This window comes from Eurypyga helias, unplaced genomic scaffold, assembly GCF_000690775.1.
Source record: "Eurypyga helias isolate BGI_N326 unplaced genomic scaffold, ASM69077v1 scaffold13892, whole genome shotgun sequence".
In the NCBI taxonomy this organism is placed as follows: Eukaryota; Metazoa; Chordata; class Aves; order Eurypygiformes; family Eurypygidae; genus Eurypyga; species Eurypyga helias.
The window spans coordinates 71,752-90,700 of record NW_010234152.1 but is presented as its reverse complement, the minus strand read 5'-3'; the positions used below and the strand labels follow the sequence as shown (position 1 = coordinate 90,700).

The window sequence follows — 18,949 nt, the reverse complement described above, 5'->3', positions numbered from 1 at the left end:
CCTGCTGAAATCTAGCAAATAGCATCCCAAATAAAAGTTCTGGGAGCACTGAGCTATTCCAATTAGGTATAAAATACTTGTATGTTGGAGGGCTATAGTCAATGCTTTATAAGCATTGACTATTCAGTTGTATAATCAAAATTAAAAAAAATGCTTAGCAATGCATAAACATGGACCTTTTTTAAATATGTGAATGCCCATTAACAGTAAATTTCTCCATTGTCTGTTAAATTTAGTAGTAGTCTTCGAGAGAAATAACTCTGCTGGGATTAATCACTCCTTAAAATAGCTGTCAGCTTTCTGGTGGAGAAAAAGCAACAGAAATATGTATGCTCTTCAAAGGAATATGCTTGGGGAAAGTTGGGAATGCAGTCTTACTATGTTTAGGTTTAAATTTCATTTTCCACATGTATTTCTTAAACTGAATTGTACGTTCCTGAACTTCAAAATGTGCTTTGGTGTATTAGCAACAAAGCCTTTAACTTTAGAAGTACTTTGACCTCCTGGGAATTTCAAGGGATTTTAAGGGTCTGTTGTTTTGATTAAATTCTCTGTATTTAGAAGTAGCTCACACACTTACTTTTAGTGCACAGCTGGTACAGATTTTGTGGTGAGCTAGACACTGTAAGGATTGCTGGTTATGCTTGTTAGTTCATACCTGTGCCAAGCAGAGCTGTGGAACCTGGATATTACTGGTATAGCTTGTTGAGGAGGGAGGGTATCCTTTCTTAAATATAAAATTAGCAGGAACTTTTGGATTCGGAAGTTTTCTGTAGCAACAGTTCTTGCTAATTTTTTACACGTGCGTGTACTCCTTGGTGTTAGTTGTTTGGTTTAGCCTAAGGTGTTTCTTTTGACTCAATGGCAACAAGATAAAAACCCTTGGTACCTGTAAGAGTGTAGTTAATCTGTAGTTACAACCATGCATCTTTTTTCAAGACTCAGTATATAGCTCTCTCCTGTTACAAATGATTAATTTTCCCCTCTTCCTCCTTTTCTATTCTACACATCGTCTTCAATTATTGGAAGGGGAAAAAAGCCAGGTACCAATTCACTGATTATGTTTCTCACACAATCTTCCACAAGCCCATCTTAAATAGCACTGAGGGTAGGCTGAGAAATAATATTGCACAAACTACTATGGACAGTTGTATGGGAACATTTATATGTCAGACGAGAGATGGGCAGAAGGGTAAGTAACTTCTCTTAACCTGCCTCAGAGAGTTTACGAAGTAGGGATTGGGAGGTGCATTTCCCATGTGCTCTTAAGATCCAAGGAGGGTTAAAACATCACAGAGTGGAAAGGGAAGAGGATCTGTTATCCTAAGAAACAGCTCAGTGCCTGGCAAGGAAACTAAGAGCTTATCATAGAATGGTTTGGGTTGAAGGGACCTTAAAGATAGTCTAGTTCCAACCCTCAGGGACACCTTCTACTAGACCAGGTTGCTCAAAGCCTCATCCAACCTGGCCTTGAGCACTTCCAGGGATGAGGCATCCACAGTTTCTCTGGGCAACCTGTTCCAGTGCCTCACCACCCTCTCTGGGAAGAATTTCTTCCTTAGATCTAGTCTAAATCTCCCCTCTTTCAGTGTAAACCCATTACCCTTTGTCCTATCCCTACATGCTCTTGTAAAAAGTCCCTCTCCAGCTTTTGTGTAGGTCCCTTCAGGTACTGGAAGGTGCTATAAGGCTGCATGTGAGAAGGTTTGGACAGTGCTAGGTTTAACCCCTGTCTGGTAGTGTAGGTGTATGCTTCAAAGGCTTCGTGTCTGTGCAGGCTTACCCACATGTCATAGTCAAATCTGTGATAGCATGTCGTATTCAAAGACACTTGAAGTTACCTTGTTACAGTATTGTGTGGGCAAAAGTCTTACAGTTTGAGGTATTAAGCTGTTTATGGAAACATGCAGCGCCAGCATTAACAACTTTTTAAAACAGCAGAGGCCAGTTGGGCATTTCATTTCTTTTATGATTGCTTAAGCTTTGAAAACAAAACAAAAAAATAATTTGAAAGGATATTCAGTGACTGAACTCACTGAGAGAATTAAAATTTAGGGCTACTAGAGGATTGTTCCCTTGGAGAAACATTTTTCACCTAATTGCAGAAATTGTAATTTGTATGGCTCACCCTCCCTTCTCCATATAGGAATGCAGGGCTTGTAATACCAAAGTTCAGTGTATTTGATAAGGTTTCTGAAGTTTGTGCCCTTTCTCTAAGTTGGGTATCTGTGGATATCTGAGTTTATTTCTAAGGTTGGTTTCTGGATCTTACTGTACAGTGACTGTGCTTGCTTGCTGTATCACAGCCAAGAGGGACTGGATTTCAATGATGCTATTTCCCTGCAGTTATGGACAGCTGATACTCCAAGCATTCATGCTCTTGTTCATCTCTGATTCTGTTATGGAGTAGGAATGTGTTTGCCTGATTACAAGCAATAGAGTTTGCACATCATGTAAAGTTACAGCCAGTCAGCTGAGATGAGGTAACTGTGTGCAGGCTCCTGCCTTTCTTGCTTGCAGAGTAAAGCAAATTAATGTAGTGCACGTGGTGTAAATTAACCTGGTTTACTCTGCATGTGGGACAGGCTTTGGCATGCACACTCGGTTACAGTGAGACTGACAGGTGGTAGCTGGATAAGATGTGCTAACCCCATTGCTTGTGCTGGTCCAGTTGTGCCTTGGAGACAGCCAAGTGAAAGGGCTTGTAAAATGAGAAAATATGTGGGTCAGTACTTGTTCTTGAGGACTTGAACTTGATTCATGTATATCCATTTATTTCTCATTAAAATGCTGTGTTTGCCGTTGGCGTTCGAGGGCAGCATTTGGCTATGTCATTTTGTGTGTTCAGTACCTTGAACTTGAAACTTGATACCTTTGCCTTCAGGGATTTGTCTAGCCTAGACTTTTTCTTTACTACATTATTTGGCTTTCTGTCTTCTCTACCCTCAAGAATTGGGAAAGAAAAATTAATAATACACTAAAGCTGGGAGCATTTCCTTTTTAATCAAGTGGCAGAAAATCCTGGGCTGAACAGGCTTTTTAAAATTACCTGGTCCCTGATATTTTAATTAATATTAGTATTTTTCCTACCACGTTTATACTGCCCTGAGGAAAGACTTTTTTCCCTGCCTTTCCTACATGGCACACCACAAAGATTCCTCTACAATTAACCCAGATAGATTAAGAAAAGATATGGCAAAGATTTAAAGTTGAAAAGATGTCCTTGAACTTCTCTCAAGTCATAAAATATGCAATTACAATAATGTTAAAATGTCCCCAAGCCTTCTCACATCAGTGTTTTAATGCCTTAACTAAATTGCTGTTCCATTGAAGAAGATTTAAAAAACAAAAATGCTGTGTGTGCTTTAAAGATTGTAACTGAAAATTTAAAAACATTAAGCAAATAATTATCTTTCATTTCAGACACTGTCTGATTTACTATTATTAGGCAACCTGTTCGGTTCTGAATTTCCAAAATCCACCTCTTATTTTGATTTTTTATTGTAAAAAAAAAAAAATTATTTTAATTGCTTCAGTTTTGTTGAGAGATGCTGAACACTTGCAGTTCCCATTGCCTTCTCAATGCCCATAGTTTAGTGTTTGAACATTAAAACAATCAAGTTGATCTTGTTTTAAGAATGTGTTCCTCATTGCCTAGTGATTGCTCCTCATTGTCTATTGATTTAGGCTGGCTTTTTTCTCTACATTAAAAAAATCATTGTATAAAACACATCTCTGGAGAAGAATTTTAATGAATGCTAAACAAATGAGGAAAAATGTAAATATATTGGATATCACCTGGATATTTAGGTGATACTTTGTGTTCTTTGTCTTCACATGTGTTATTCACTATTATGTCAGACTGCTTTTCATTTCAATTCATATGATATGTTAAGTTTCTGTGTCTTCTGAACATGCTCAGAAGATGCCAGTCAAAATTATACCAATACAAAGGATGCTGTGTTTAAAGCATACATTTATTGTTATGGTCTACTTCCTCTTTAACATATTTTTCTATTGACTCAGACATTCTTATAAATTATATTGGACATAAGAATAAGAACTCATTTTTGTGAAAGTGGATGTATTCAAGGCCAGGCTGGATGAGGCTTTGAGCAACCTGGTCTAGTGGAAGGTGTCCCTGCCCATGGCAGGTGGGTTGGAACTGGGTGGTCTTTAAGGTCCCTCCCAACCCAAACCAGTCTGTGATTCTATGATGTGTTTAGGAAACTTTCCTTGCACCAGTCTTTGTAAAGTTTCAATGGTCTTCAGCACATAATCTTCAGTGATTTGTGTGAGAACAACTTACTGAAAAATTAGATTTGAATCAAATTATTAGGTTACATCTCAAGCTTCAAAGGTGGCATCATAAAAAGTCATGAAGCAGAGCTCCAAGTGCTGCTTAAGCAGAACATTGAGTTAGAGGGAACTGTAACGTCGCAAATACACACACATTATCTTTTCAAAGAAGAGGACATGGTCAGTTTGCCCTGTGGCTTGCTTCTCCGCTCTTTGCAAACATCTGAAAATATACTTCTTTCTTTTTTTTCCTGTGGAACTAGATTTTCTTTAACTACTGGCTATGAAGTAAGACTGCATAGGTTTTTAACCCATCTGTGTTAGGTGTATGCTTGCCATCTGGAACTCCTCCCAGGCTGGGTTGACCTGGCTCTGCTACGTATGCTCAGAGCTGGCCGTAGCTGTCTACTGCTGTAGCTCACCAGGCTCAAAGTCCCCAGCTACTCTGATCCTTGCGAAGATGAGCTGGTGTTACTAACTCTCCACAAGGTGGGACTTGCAATCTTTTGAAGCCAAAGCACCATTAGAAAGAGGAACAATTCCCTCCCTTCTGCAAGTGTGGAGCAGTCACTACAGTGAGAGATTGTGGCAGGGGTGTATTTTATTGGCAGTTGCTCACTAAGACCTTTACAAAAGGTAACTTGTAAAATGCAGCTTAGGTAGAAGGGAGGAACTGTGTCCTTCTCTGATACATTCTACTTGTTTTATACTTTAATAGCAAGATGTTGGTGTCTGGAGCCACTTACAAAAGCACTTGGTTTGAAACACTTGTTTTCTAAGAAAACCAAGAAATTTAAACCAAGGTTGTTCATACCCTAACTGAAAACAGTAATTTAAAGTTAACAGTGTTTATGCCTATTCTGTTGCTTAGGATAATATTGAAAGGACCTATCAAACTAAGCAACAGTTACATTCATAAGAATTAGTTTAAACTCATCCCTTTGCAGTAGAAACTAATTTCTGCCATGGTACAGTTGCAGGAATTGGAGGTGCACAGAAATTAAAACCAGAATGGTCTTTTCTTAGGATGTCAGTGAACCCTGCAAAACATGAGATCTCTCAGCATGTCTGTGGCACTACTACCTACCATAGGTTTCAGAATATATCTGCGAAAACTGCCAGTGACAAACCCATAAGATCTACCTAGAAGTACATGAGAAAATATTGCCATTGGTATATAGGAAGTGTGGGCTCGATTAAGGACTCGGGTCCAGATAGTCCTGAGACTTGTTTTTTCCTCTGAAGGCTGTTGACAGATGTAAAATTTTGAGGAGAGAATTGCCTAAAAATAAGGGAAAAGTTACACTGAAAATTACTAGTTGAATTCATCATGGAACATGAACATTTATGTATTTTAATTTAAAAAAAATCAATCTCACGTCTTGTGCTTCTAAAACACTTTAATCCATATCCTTTTATTAAGGAGCAGTCCCTTTGTGACAAACAGTAGTTGATTAGTGAAACATTTATTAATGACCTGAAAAAGCTTTAAAGCTGATCCAAATAGTTGCTCCGAATTCATTCCAGTACCTTTAAATGAACATTTTGGAAGCATAGAAATGACAAGGTCAGTATGGCAGTTCTGCAAGGCTGCTGCTTTTGATCAGCTCTCTGAAAAGGTTCTGTTGGCATGGTTGCAAAAACTGTAAGGCAAGCTATTTTTTAAAATAAATTTTCTTCTTAGTTGCCAGGAAAGATGTCTTGTGAGTCTGAAAGCTGGAGACCTCAAGTTCAGCTTTATTTATAGAACTGGTTGCACACATGCCGGGGTAGTGTAGATCTTCCCATGCTCTGTCATTTTTGTGTGTCACAAACTGTCCTGAGGCATAATTAAAAGGAGACAGGTCAGACTTGTTCTTGACCTTTGTCTGGAGGTGAGCAGAGACATGTCACACAGCGAAGGGGGCTATTGATGTGTGTGGCTGGTATTGGGAAGGAGCCTGCAGTTGCCCAGACCAGACTGAAGACCATTTAAAACTCACTGCCTGGTTGGGATTTAAGTGAAAGATGCATCAGTTTATTCCTGAATTTGTTTCCATGTAGTTTGTCAGAAAACCATGTAGAAATGTTATCCAAGGCATATATATTTGTCTAAAAATTGGCTAGCTATACAGAAAATAAAAAGAAAAAGGTTTTTTATATATACACATACATTTTTTGTGTGGTTTGAAGCTGAAATTATCAGATTTTTTTTTTTTTTTAAAGGTGGCTATCCAGCTTTTTTCAAAAGTGCTAGGTAGCTGTGCTCCTGATCAACTTGGGTAGCAGCTGCTGATCAGGATGTTTTGGCACTGTTTGGTCTAAGGAAAACAGGCATGATGATGCTGTGCTTAGCTGTATTATCCTGACAAAGCGAGAGCTGAACTCCCATGCTATGGCTGACATAACAGCAGGTGAATGCCAAGAACTGTGTGAAAGCTGGTTACGTCAGCGTGATGATGGTTTGCATTCCCCAGTCAAGTTACTGTTGGGGAACCCTACCTATTTCATGTGATGTGTTAATAGTCCTCCTGTGACCATGGATGAACACGGAGTAGAGCAAATCTTTAAGATTCCCAAATCAAGGCAAATGTTGTGAACTCTCTGTTTTTGTAGATATGTCTCTTGTGGGAAACCAGTGTTAGCCTGAGGTGGGAGGCTGACTGAGGTTATTGCAGTTCTGCATTCGTTGCTGCTCTCTCGGCTGTAGTAGCATAACCTCATTGTGAGGAAAGACAGAGCCAAAAGTGAGGGACAACAGTGTTAGGAGGAGAAAAATGGAAAAGATTTAATGAGAAATAGAAAACAACGCTCTGAAGGGAAAAGAGAGTGAAGATGATGTTATAAATTTACAAAAAAGAAAGAATCTAAGTAACTCAAGTCCTCTCAGCCTTGTTATGATGTTGAAGTATGAAAACAAATCTTATAACAATGAAAAGCAGTATTTAAAGCTGTCCCCATAATATATATTAGTGCAATTCATCAATTACTGCAGAATGCCACTGAGGACAAGGACACAGCAGGGTTTGGGACCGCTCCAAGAGGCACAATAGGAGTTACTTGGACAACCAGACTTCTGGTCCATGTAATCCAATCTCTCCATTGCAGCGGTGAGCCAAGAAGGTGGTGAATTAAAAACTTCATTTTAATTTCACATTACAGTGGTTTTAGGATATTTTTGTAACATGCGCTGGGTGGGTTTTTGTCTGCCGAGAAGGCTGTGCAGTTCATTGCTCAGTCAAGGAAAATATGCATAGAATACTATCGTGTTTCAAAGATCTGTCCAGTGAGAAGCTATGCAAATTGAAATATAGCGAATACTGCCCATGATAGTAGCATTTCATAGACTTCTGCCTAATTGCTTTGCAATTTGCCTATTGTTGTTTTTTAAATAGGGACTATTGTTCAGTTTATCTTTCTCTAGGTAGCTGTTTTTACAGCTCAGCACACTTGAGCAAACTGGTGTACACTTCCTCTGTAAGTGGCTTTCCTGCTACAAACACTGGCAATTTGTGCGCTTCGGGTGCAAGATAGGCTTTAATCTAATGCCCAGAACTGTCATTGGATTTTCTGGTGTGGATCAACTCAAGTTGTTTATTGTGTTCATCTTCTGGTCCTCCTCTTGAACCAACTAGGCTACGTGAATCAGTAACTGTAGAACACTGAACACCTCTGGAAGACTCAAAATACAGAAACCAAAAGCTCTAGAAGACTACTCACCTGGCCATCGTACCTCATGAAAATAAAGGTTTTATTAGAAAGCGATTAGTATTTCAGAGACTGGTAAACTGTGCTAGACAGGGGCATTTTGACACACAGTCCTTGTTGCAATCTCTGCCAAAAGCTTCATTAGACCTTTGGCCTTTCTCATGTACTGACCTACTCCCAGGCTTCCTTTAAATCCCTTCTTTAAGGAGTATTCCCCATATTTAACGGTGCGATCTAGTCCGGTTAAAATTCTTCTTTTTAGGCCATTAGTCAAGTATTTCTGATGTTGTTGCCCATTTGAAGTGGACTGAAAGCCCAATGCAGAGTGTCTGCCTCTTGTTTTTAAAGCCTGGTACTCTTGTAGTACTGTATATGTCCATGAGAGCAATACTTCTGTAAGCAGGAAGGTTTAGTAGCTTTACAGCGTTGTGTTGAAGGCACAGTGTGATTCAGTGGGTGAACACTGCTTCCTTCATCCTGTGCTGCAGACTGTTCAAGTGGTTATGTTTTCTGTAAGCGGAGAGATGGAAATATATCTTATCCTAACTGCTGGCTGGTTGTCTTTTGCTCTTTCCATTTAGATGACATTTTAGATGAGGCAACAAGGAAGGACCTTTTCACCGACACCTTCTGTAAGGTTTGCAGGGCAGTACTGCAGTTTGAGTCTCAAAGGACGTCGCACTATAAGGTAGTCTAGAAAGCAGAGTATCTCCTTTCTAGAGCACTGGGGCTTTGGTTTATTTGTTTGGGATTTCTACATGGTGTTATAAAAGACTGACTTACACTAAGCTTAGACATTAACCAGACTTGCATGTTGTGAAAGGTGCAGGTTCAGTGATAGTGAAGGGCAATCACCTGCGCATTGCAGCATGGTTTTAGAAGGAGCTGAGCAGGTTCAGGCCATGCTGTATATGGGACTGAAGCAGATTTGCACCAGAACATACGTATGGCATGGGGCACTGCTAGCTGTAGAGGATTGAGGTCATGCCCCCTGATGCTTCACTCAGTGATACATACATGCTGCTCTGCACCAGTGTCTGCTTGAGGCTGGTTGTATGAATCAAGCTGAAAGCATTTCTTGGAACAACTGTGTGGCTTGGGATATTGCTCTGGATATGGGAAAGCAAGCTTTATTTTGAAACTTGATCTCGAGGGTGTGCAGGTTTGCAGGCACAGGTGTTTCTGTCTTTTTTTTTTTCCTTGGAAAAGTTAGTTTAAAATGTCACTTGCTGTCAGAAGCCTTTCTTGCTGTTCACATCATTAAGACTCAGGTCTTGCAAGGTGTTGTACTTACTTACTTCAGTTTAATTTAAGCACAGTTGTGTTGTCAGAACTTCAGAGTTCAGATCCTCAGTATGGTTTTCTCTTTCTGGGATCCAAATCCAGTTGAGGATAATAGATGCAGTTGTAAAGTTACCAGACTTCACCATTACAAATCGAACTGATGGAAATAACTGATTTTTATTTTCTCAGCTGTATTATCTAGCCAGGTATGATAGGTCCCCTTTCTTTTTGATAATATTGTTATAATATCCTGCACTGCTCCTCAGAATCTTTAAGACATCTGAAAAGCAAAAGATCAGAGAAGGCAAGTTACTACCTTTGCTTTGTAGCTTACAACTGTATAGGGTGGCATGTGGGTGTGTTACAAGTGCAAGAGTTTTAAGGTAATGGGTTGAGAGAGCATCTAAGAATTAAAAAATAATTGCATCTGAGGGAAGTATACATTAACACCAAATTTCAGTTACCTCAACTATTGTATCCACTGGAGAAAGGTGTAAAATAGCTGCTCCACAGGCTGACTCCAAGCTGGAGATACTTAACTTCCAGGGAAACCTGCTCCTCTCTACTGACTGTATGAGGAGACTAGACTGCTTATTTAGGAAGTTTGAGTCTTGCTGCCTGTCATTCCTCTGCTCCAGGACACAGGACAGCCTTGATGTCAAGCCCCCAGGCTTAGTGGTAAAGCAGCACAGCACACTTGCTCTGTGGCATGGCAGCATTCCTTTTCTTACCTGTTCTAGCATCCTCTGTTTGCAAGGGGACTTGTCAGTATTTTTGATTCCCCAAATCGTTGAGAGTAGATAAACCCGAGGGCTGCCTGAGGCAAAATGTTATGAGTAATGCTAAATACTATATTATTGGTTAAAGTATAGTATTGTTACATGAGCTGGTGTTTGTCTGCTTGTGGCTCTGCCTACAGATAACAATTTGGCAAGAGTTGAAAGCAGTTTTTAATGAATGAAGTCTCAGTCACTGGATGTGCCACTGCTTGGATCCTTGTTAATGAAACAGGAATAATCCTAGTCTCTTCCCAGGGCAAAAAACATGCTCAGAAAGTTCGCCTTTACATCAGGATGTGTGGTGAGAAAGGTGAGAGACCAGAACATGGGAAACAGAAGAAAACAGATAGTATCAATTTTCAGGTGACTATTCCTCTTCATTGCTAAATAAAATGTTTGCCTTGTAGACTTCAGTCAATGCTTGTAAGTGAGCTGGCTTTTCTCTGGTTGCAGATGGATGGGAGTGAAGTAATGGACAAAACCAAATACTGCGATCTCTGCCACATGCGTTTTACTTCCCCGATTGTTGCTTTGTCTCACTACATGGGAAAGATCCATGCAAAAAAGCAGAAGCGATTATTAGGAGACCAAGTCCACATGCCAGCACAGAGCATGCAGTCTATTTCTGGTAAGAACTAAATAGTTTGCTTTGCATGTGTTTTCCTGTCAGTCTGTGAAACAAATAGAGAGGTATCTTCCTACACTTGCCGTGTCTCTATGCCTTTCTATTCTGGAGCTGTCTTATGGTAACTCCTGTGGTGAATCGACAGAGATGCTACCCTGTGCCACCCTGGAGAACCTTGCTTTCAAATTTCCTATCTTTCATTGACTGAAACTAAAGGCAAATATTCCTGTTTTTTCATTAATGAAAGGTGTTTATTGTTCTGAGAATTCACTACAGTCCCAACAAGATGTTCCTCTGATTTAAATTAATATGATAAAAAATTAAAAACCAATTAGTCCACGAGCAGCACTTAACTGGTGTTAGTCCTGGACAAGTTGCTGAGGTGGAGCGTAGTGTTTGTGTTCTGAATCATCATCTGCAGTGTACATCTCTCCTCTTGGACTGTATAAAGACCTCAGTGACCAGCCGTCAGACACAGCTGGTTTAGGTATCTAATAGGGGGGTTGCTGTGAATATTCCATGGTTACGTTCCTTGTCAGTCTGTACTTTCATGTTCTTGCAAGGACTAAGGTATTTTATAGTCTCTTACAAGTAGTTCAGCACCCAGCAGACTGTTACCCTTTCCAGCTCTGTAGTTCAGCAGTCATGTGTTTTGCTCTATGGAATTGTTTTATCATTTCCATTGCTGTGCTGTCAGGAGATTTGTTCTCTACTTCCATGTCTCCAGCTTTACAGAAACCACCAGCTGAGAAGCCCTTGCTGCCTTCAAAAGCTGAAGGATCATCCCCCATCCCAAGGTTGAAGTCACATGATCCAAACAAGTACTGCAAGCTCTGCTGTGCTCCCTTCAATAATCCACTTATGGCCCAGCAGCATTATGTTGGTAAGAAACACAGAAGAAATGAAGCACGGGAGAAGATACTGGAGGAGCTAGGAGACCAAGCTGTCCCTGCAGAATCCAGCACAAATGGTAAGCAGAACATGAGCAAGTGTTGTGATCTGAGTGTAGCTTGAGTGCTCAGTTCTGATTTGTTCAAGGAACTGCCCTGATGTGTACAAGGAAATGATAGTCTTCTCCTGTGTAACACAAGAAGTTAATTTCTTCCCTTCTGCTTGGTCTATGAACAGGTAAAGTTCTGTCTCTGACAGCTGTAGGTTGGAAAGTATTATTGACTTGGAGGCTCAAATCCAGTCCTCACCAAGTTCTGCAAATTCAAAGGATCATAGAAAATAGTCCAGTCCCTTAAGTCCAAGGCCAGTGGTATCTCTGTCATTCTCCAGATGTTCATCCACCTTGTTCTTAAAAACTGTCTGTGCTGGAAACTCCATGTCCATAAGGAACATCTCCCAGGACTTCTTGGTGTTTACTTTCTTGATCTTAAAACCACCTACTGACATTGAACTGAGCTCTCTTTGACCACAATGTATTTCTTCACCGTGCACAAAACAAGAAGCAGATGCAAGAATGGAATAATTTGTTTCCTTTTTGGCACATTCTTTTTAAATAATTGAAAACTGGTGTCATGTCTTCCCTTAATCTTTTCTTCATGAGTTGTCCTAATTATTTCAATGTTCCCACATAAGGAGATTTTTTTTTTCCTAAACAATCACTGTCCTCCAGCCTCCCATCAGGACTGTCTCCAGCTCAAGCACTGTGTCTGAAGCCATCCCCTTGTTGCTGTGCAACTTCCATTCATTTTGAGGACACGTCATCTGGTCCTGTGCAAAGGAACTGTCAATCCTTTCCCTAGTATGGAATTCAAAGTCCTACCTGATAGTCAGAAGTCATTGTTGGTGTAAAACAGCTCTCGTGAAGTCATGCTATATTTTAAACAAAATGATACTTTTTGATGCGCAGTGGTATCCCTTTGGAATGAATGCTGCATTTTGCTAATGGATGAAGCTCTCGGGTTTGCATGGGGAAAAACGTTACTCACTGGTTTCAGAATACTTAGATCTATGGATGACACAGCTTGTAGGAGAGGAGAAAGTGATAACCTAAAAACACAAGTGTTTTTTCTCATCTGATCTTGCCTTACATTTGTCAGAGGCTCTGTGTACCATATTCATAATGTACTGTATCAACAATTCCCTCAGCATCTTCACAGGGTTGAACCAGCACTGCGTGAACATTTGAGCAGGTAATGTTTAGACTGATCTTACTTGAATTAAACCTGGACTAACTCAATTGGTATCTGTCGGTGCTTGCTTTGGGTAAGGTATCTACGATAGTATTTAAATTCTCAGTACAGTCCATTCTGATCAGCACGTGACAGCAGTTTACTGGAATTATCTTGGATCAGTTCAGTCATCAGGAATACTCTTTGTTAATGTCTAAACCACTGCAACTGTGCACCTCACCAGCTCCCTTCATAACTATTCTTCTAGTCTAAAACTGCAGCAGACTGTGTATCTGTCTATAAATGCTCTTTATTGGAATGTTTTATATTAGGACTCTTGCATGGGATGGGATTGTGATGTGCTTTGAGTTTTGCCTTTCGTTTGCAGTCTCTCTAACATGCAAGTTCCTCCTTTTCAGCAGTTGGGGTTGGCTATTACATGTGCACCGTATGTAACATCCCACTTACTTCTATAGAAACGTACCAGTCCCACATGCAAGGAAATAAGCACTGGATTAAGTAAGTCAGCAAGCCTTTTGTTACTATTCCTCTGTAGTTTGTACCTTCAAACTTCATTAGACCTGTTGTCTGCTGTTAAGTGACTTTGATTTGTCTGTGGGTGTTATGTTTTGGGTTGGGTCTTTCTTATTTGTGGTTTGGTTTACTGGTTTTAAGGGCCACTGTCCATTTAAACATCGTACTAGTGACTGAAATTCAGTCTTAGAGTTCCCATGGTTGCATTTTCAGTGACAACCCACAGGAAAGATTGTGAAACCTGTACAGTCGTCCCACTTCACGGTCTGGGGATAGCAGCACCTATTTTGGTACAGCATCTTTGGTGCTCAGCCTAGAACGAAATGATCTTAAAGATTCCTATTGACAGGACAAGGAAGACTAATCCCCAAAAATGCCAAGTCTCCATCAATTTTGTTGCTTTCAGGATTCATCAGCGTACATCTTACAAATGGTCTTATGCCAAATGTGGGATAGATGATAGCTCTTGTACTTTCCCCTTTACCCAGAAGGGGGCTTGTAGGCTGTGTTAAGGGCTGTGTGAGTAGGCTAAATATAAAAAATGCTTACATGTTAAACATTTTGATAAGACACATTTTAAGTGAAGGAGCAATAATAATACAACCACAGGAGACTGACATAGAATTGATACTATAGACTTATAGAATGGTTTGGGTTGGAAAGGGGCCTTAAAGATTATTTAGTTCCAGCCCCTTTTCCACTAGATCAGCTTGCTCAAAGCCCCATCCAACCTGACCTTGAACACTTCCAGGGATAGAGCATCCACAGCTTCCCTGGGCAACCTGTTCCCATGCCTCATCACCATCTCCATGAAGAATTTCTTCCTGATACCCAATCTAAATCTCCCCACTTTCTTTTTAAACCATTACCCCTTGTCTTATCACTACAGGCCCTTGTAAACCAGCATTCTTGTTGGCCTCTTCAGGTACTGGAAGGTGCTATAAGGTCTCCCTGGAGCCTTCTGTTCTCCAGGTTGAACAAGCCCAACTCTCTCAGCCTTTCATCATAGCAGCCCTCTGATCATCTTTGTGGCCTCCTCTGGACCTGCTCCAACAGGTCCATGTCCTCCTTATGTTGGGGACCCCAGAGCTGGATGCAGCACTCCAGGTGGGGTCTCGCCAGAGCAGAGTAGAGGGGGAGAATCCCCTCCCTCGACCTGCTGGCCACACTTCTCCTGATACAGCCCAGGATACGGTTGGCTTTCTGGGCTGCCAGCGCACACTGCCGGCTCGTGTTCAGCTTCTTATTTACCAGCACCCAAACGTTTTAATGTTTGTTTACTCAACAGAATTAGAAAACGACGATTTTTAGGGAACTGCTACAAGCATACCTGTAGTTTAACAAAATGAATGTATAAAGCTGGTGAATTAAGGCAGAACAAGAAACTTTTAAGGAATGTGTTTTCAGAGCTGCGCTTCCCGTAGTGGGTATCTTTGTCATCTAACCACTTAATTTTTCAGCCTGAGGAAAGGTAGAGTAGAATATAAACTGATAGCTCATTTTGTCTTAAGACCACATTTATCTTGTTTGGGTTTTTTAGCAGTGCAGGTTGGTTGTTTCTGTTCTGCTTTGTTTCTGCTGTGGAGTTGCACAGTTTGTCTGAAATAACTCTGCTGCAACTGTTCAACAGAATGAATCTCAAAAAATGAGGAACTTTATTACTTGACACTATATAATGTAATTGCTGCTTATCTGCAGCTAATGGGAGATTGAGAATCTTAAATTTTCAAAAATTGTTCTAAAAACATGCAACATATTTTGAAAGCATCTTATTCTTGCAGCATCCTAGGTCACAAACTCATATGGTCTTTGTGAAGTTATTCTGGCTCTTCACTTTTCACGAAGAGTAGATTCTGTTCTCTGTAACTTCAGCTTTACAGTCACAGTGGTGTGTAACAGGGTCCATCTAGTTCCACACTTGGAGTATTTCCCTAACTCTGGAAATATGACTTTTTTTTTGACTCCACTGATGCTAAGCGAATTGGTCAGTATTAATAACTAAGACTTTCTATCCAATTTTATACAGAGAAACAGTGCTTGTGAATCTCATGAAGACATCAAAGAAAACATTTAACTCCTTTCAAGATGAGTTAGTGGATTACATGAAAGCTCAGAAAGCTAGAGGTGCAGAGCGAAGGAGGTATTTAGGAAAAGCAGAAGAGGTAGAATTTCAAGATAAAACCACTGAAGGAGGAAGTGACCTTGGTGAGGTTCTATCTTCAAACTTGAAATGTGAACAAGGCCAGCATTCCAGTCTTTTCTCAGAAAACCTGTCACCTGCAAATACTGGGGAAAACAGACTGCCAAGCTGGCCATCAGCTTGTGAGCATGCCCTAGAAAAGACAGCGAATCGTTGCTGTGAGAAGGGATACTGCAAAGAAGAGCAAGCATCTGAGGTGGCCACCCTCAGAGATAAGAGCTTCAGCCTGTTGGTTACGGAATCGAAAGACTGCTACAGACTCACGCTTGCTGAAACTTCTACCAGCTCCTACAAAAAAGAGCAAAAATTTCAGATACAACACTTTGAGGAGGAAAAATACATTATCAAAGAGCTGAAGTACGAGAACCAAGTCACGAAGTGGAAAAGAAAGAAAAATAGTGAAGGTACAGATTTTGGAAAAGAGAAGCAGAAGAGAATTAAATTTGAGATAGACTTAGTAAATGAGAAGAAACCAAGACCTTGTAAAGTTAAAAGACGTAAAAAAAACCCTGTTGCGAAAGAGAGCAAAAAGCAAAGAAAGGATAAAAAGAAACTACAGGCAGATGTCAAAAAGGAAGAGGAGCTACTTTGGGATGAATCTGTCTTAGGATATTGATAAAGGTTTTTTCCTAGCTTTAAGAAGTTAATTCTGTTTGTAGATGCTCTTAACCGTTTTGTAGCATACTGTGATTTTTTTCTTTTAATTAAGCAAAGTGTTTTGTTCCAGTTTGGAAGTGAGAAAAAGCCTTCCTTCTGAAATTTTTGGGCAGTAGGTAGGCATCAATTTCTAATCATCTTGCACATCCAGCAGCCATTGCAGTGCTGCAGGCTTGAAAGACTGTAGTCCTTTCTGGAATATACCACACATGGGGGTCAGTAGCTGACAGAATACTGTTGGAATTTCACCAAAATATATAGCTCCTGCCTCATATTACTGGTGCCTACTACTGAGGTTTCTGTTACTCTTCTGGTAAAGTACATAAATGCCACAGTGTTCCTGGCCATGTCAGTAACCATTTCTCTGACAGATTTAAAAGGAGAATGTGAAAGGCTTTTGATTCCGGATCGTATTTGTCATTGGGATTTTTTTGGTGGTGGTCTGTGTTTTCTTTTTGTCACACTGTTCTGAGTGGAAAATGAGTCTATTAAACATGCTTGTCACATATCCATTGTCTAGTAGCTTTTTCTCGTTGTAACCCTGATTTTTAGTCTAATTTAGGAAACACAGAGAAGGTGCAGTACGCAAAATTGCTAACCTGAGGCCAAGTTCTGCTTCATTCACTGGAAGTAACGTGCAGGAGGAATGTTAGAATGAAGCTGGATTTGTGATCCAACCAGTACCCTGAAAAATCAGTCACATACTTTGTATTTCCATTATAAATGGCAGGTCACTAGTCCTTCATTCGCAGTGTGGATTTGCGTTACTGTGGCATGAGCACTGATGTCCTATGTTTGTGCAGTTAATTGAGAAACTCGGGTGGTGGGGTTCAAGCTCTTGTGTTGCTCCCAGGACTCTCGGTCCTGGGAACACGTTGGTCTCTAGAGGGCCTGGGACAGGCAGGCTGTCCAAGAAGAGAAGAATTGCATCGTCTGCCTGCACAATGCAGACTGGGTTGTGTAGAGGATTTGAAGCCTGTGTGATGTCTTACTTCAAGCTGCTGGACTGCATAAACATAGTGAAGTTCTGAAAAGAGATTGTTTAGAAGCAGTTTCATAAGACACCATTTAGTACCTCTGTTATTGCTTTCAGGTTGCAGGAAAGCTTTTTCTGAGCCTCGATGTGGGATCTGAAAGCCATGGTGCTGTTGGTTTACACCACTCGGGCTGCGCTTTTCCGCTGGGTTAGTCTGCAGAGGCACCTGTGCTGAGCTGCTGCTCTGGGTTAATCTGCCCAACTGAAACTTTCTGTTGTGGGTTATTGTGGGGTGGAGTAGAGACCAGGGCCCTCAGGCCTTGAGTACTGTCTGATTTATCTTAGTTTTAGTTTTGCAGGTATAAGTAGTAGGTTGTAAAGCCCTGAAAATATAGTTTTGCTTTATTTTTTTAAGGATTTGTGTTTTGTGGTTGATTGCAGTCTTGGATTTAGAGCTTCCCTACTGCTGGCGAAGTTATAAATCAGAATGGTTAGCATCTAAGCCATCAGGTAACTTAGTCCATCCTCTAACAGACACGTACAGCTAAACGGTTGAGCAGGAACATGTGGGTGCCAGTAACAATTCACTGATCAGGAATCTCTGGAACCTGAACTTGTAGGTCCACAGACATTCAGCTTTAAGTTTAAAGTGTACATGGGGTCCTTGTTCTGGTCCCCTTTGCTAATCTCTCCTGGTCTTTGAGGGTGATAATGCCTCTGCTTTCCTCAGTGGCTGTTTTTCCTTGCTCAGGAGTTACGTGCCTTTCTGTATCTTTCCAAGGACTCCTTCCCTGGCTTTCCTTAACCCATGTTTATCTGATGAGGAAGTCTAAAGACACATTAATAACTGCTTTTCTCATTGTTTACCTGGGAAGAGAGCAGATTCAATCAACTTACGCTGTTGATGGCAGTTGTGAGTAGTTGTAACCTGCCAACAGCAGGCTGCTTGTATTGTCCTGCAGTCTAACTGGGGAGGTTTTTAAGTGCTCTCTCTCCGATGTATACACTTTGCTGTGAGAATAACCTGGGCAACACTGCAGGTTGTGTCCCGTTAAGACAAATAATGACTTGTTCTTCTCTCAGGGCACCCCATGTAGCAAACCTTGGGGCACTGTGAGATCTCTTTAGTATTTCTGCCATTCTGTCAATTAGGGCTGTACAAATATGGACAGTGCCTCTCACAATTATTGGTAGGGCACCCTTGCTCCATGTGGTCAGGTACACCTCCTTTCCTTGGGAAGTCAGTCTAAGAAAACAATTAGACCTCCAGCAGACTGAAAGGCCACAAGGTAATAGTATTCTGCTTGTACACAAGGAGCAGACAACTGAAGAGAAATAAGTGCCTATTTACTTGCTTTTGAAATAAGAGTTGATCTTTTGGAAGTCAGGAGGAGATTAACAGCTCTGAAAACACAGTAAGAGCATGATTTGGCAGAACAAAGAGATGGTTTGGGGCTTTTCAGTGACCGTTCCCAAACTGGTACTTGAACTCCATACCCTGCTCACCAACCCATGGGAAAGCAGTTGCACAAACTATGTAGCTCTAAACCAAGTTTCTTGGTATCCAACATGAAAGGTAAGATCCCAGAAGAAGTGTTCTTGCCACATTTTGATTAAAAGATGGTAAGTCCATGAAGAATGTGCTGCAAATGAGACAGTAAATTCTCATCTAGCAGAAGTGACTTACAGCTCTAATTTAGGTAAGTGATACCCAGTTTTCTAATGTCATAATGATATTGTTCGTGTTTTTCCTGATTGCCTTGTTTCTAGCCTTTCACATTTTGCCAA

At 40.7% G+C, this 18,949-nt stretch overlaps 1 protein-coding gene across 1 annotated transcript in view; it reads left to right on the top strand.

The window, feature by feature from the left end:
* The window catches only part of LOC104517344 (zinc finger matrin-type protein 1-like), a 16,695-nt gene extending 551 nt beyond the window's left edge, over positions 1 to 16,144 (top strand). The window contains exons 2-7 of the mRNA XM_010161964.1: positions 8,568 to 8,674; positions 10,305 to 10,412; positions 10,503 to 10,677; positions 11,402 to 11,663; positions 13,200 to 13,313; positions 15,355 to 16,144. Coding sequence (XP_010160266.1) covers positions 8,568 to 8,674; positions 10,305 to 10,412; positions 10,503 to 10,677; positions 11,402 to 11,663; positions 13,200 to 13,313; positions 15,355 to 16,144 — 1,556 coding nt within the window. The remainder of the gene's footprint in view (positions 1 to 8,567; positions 8,675 to 10,304; positions 10,413 to 10,502; positions 10,678 to 11,401; positions 11,664 to 13,199; positions 13,314 to 15,354) is intronic.
* The last annotated feature ends 2,805 nt before the right edge of the window (positions 16,145 to 18,949 follow it).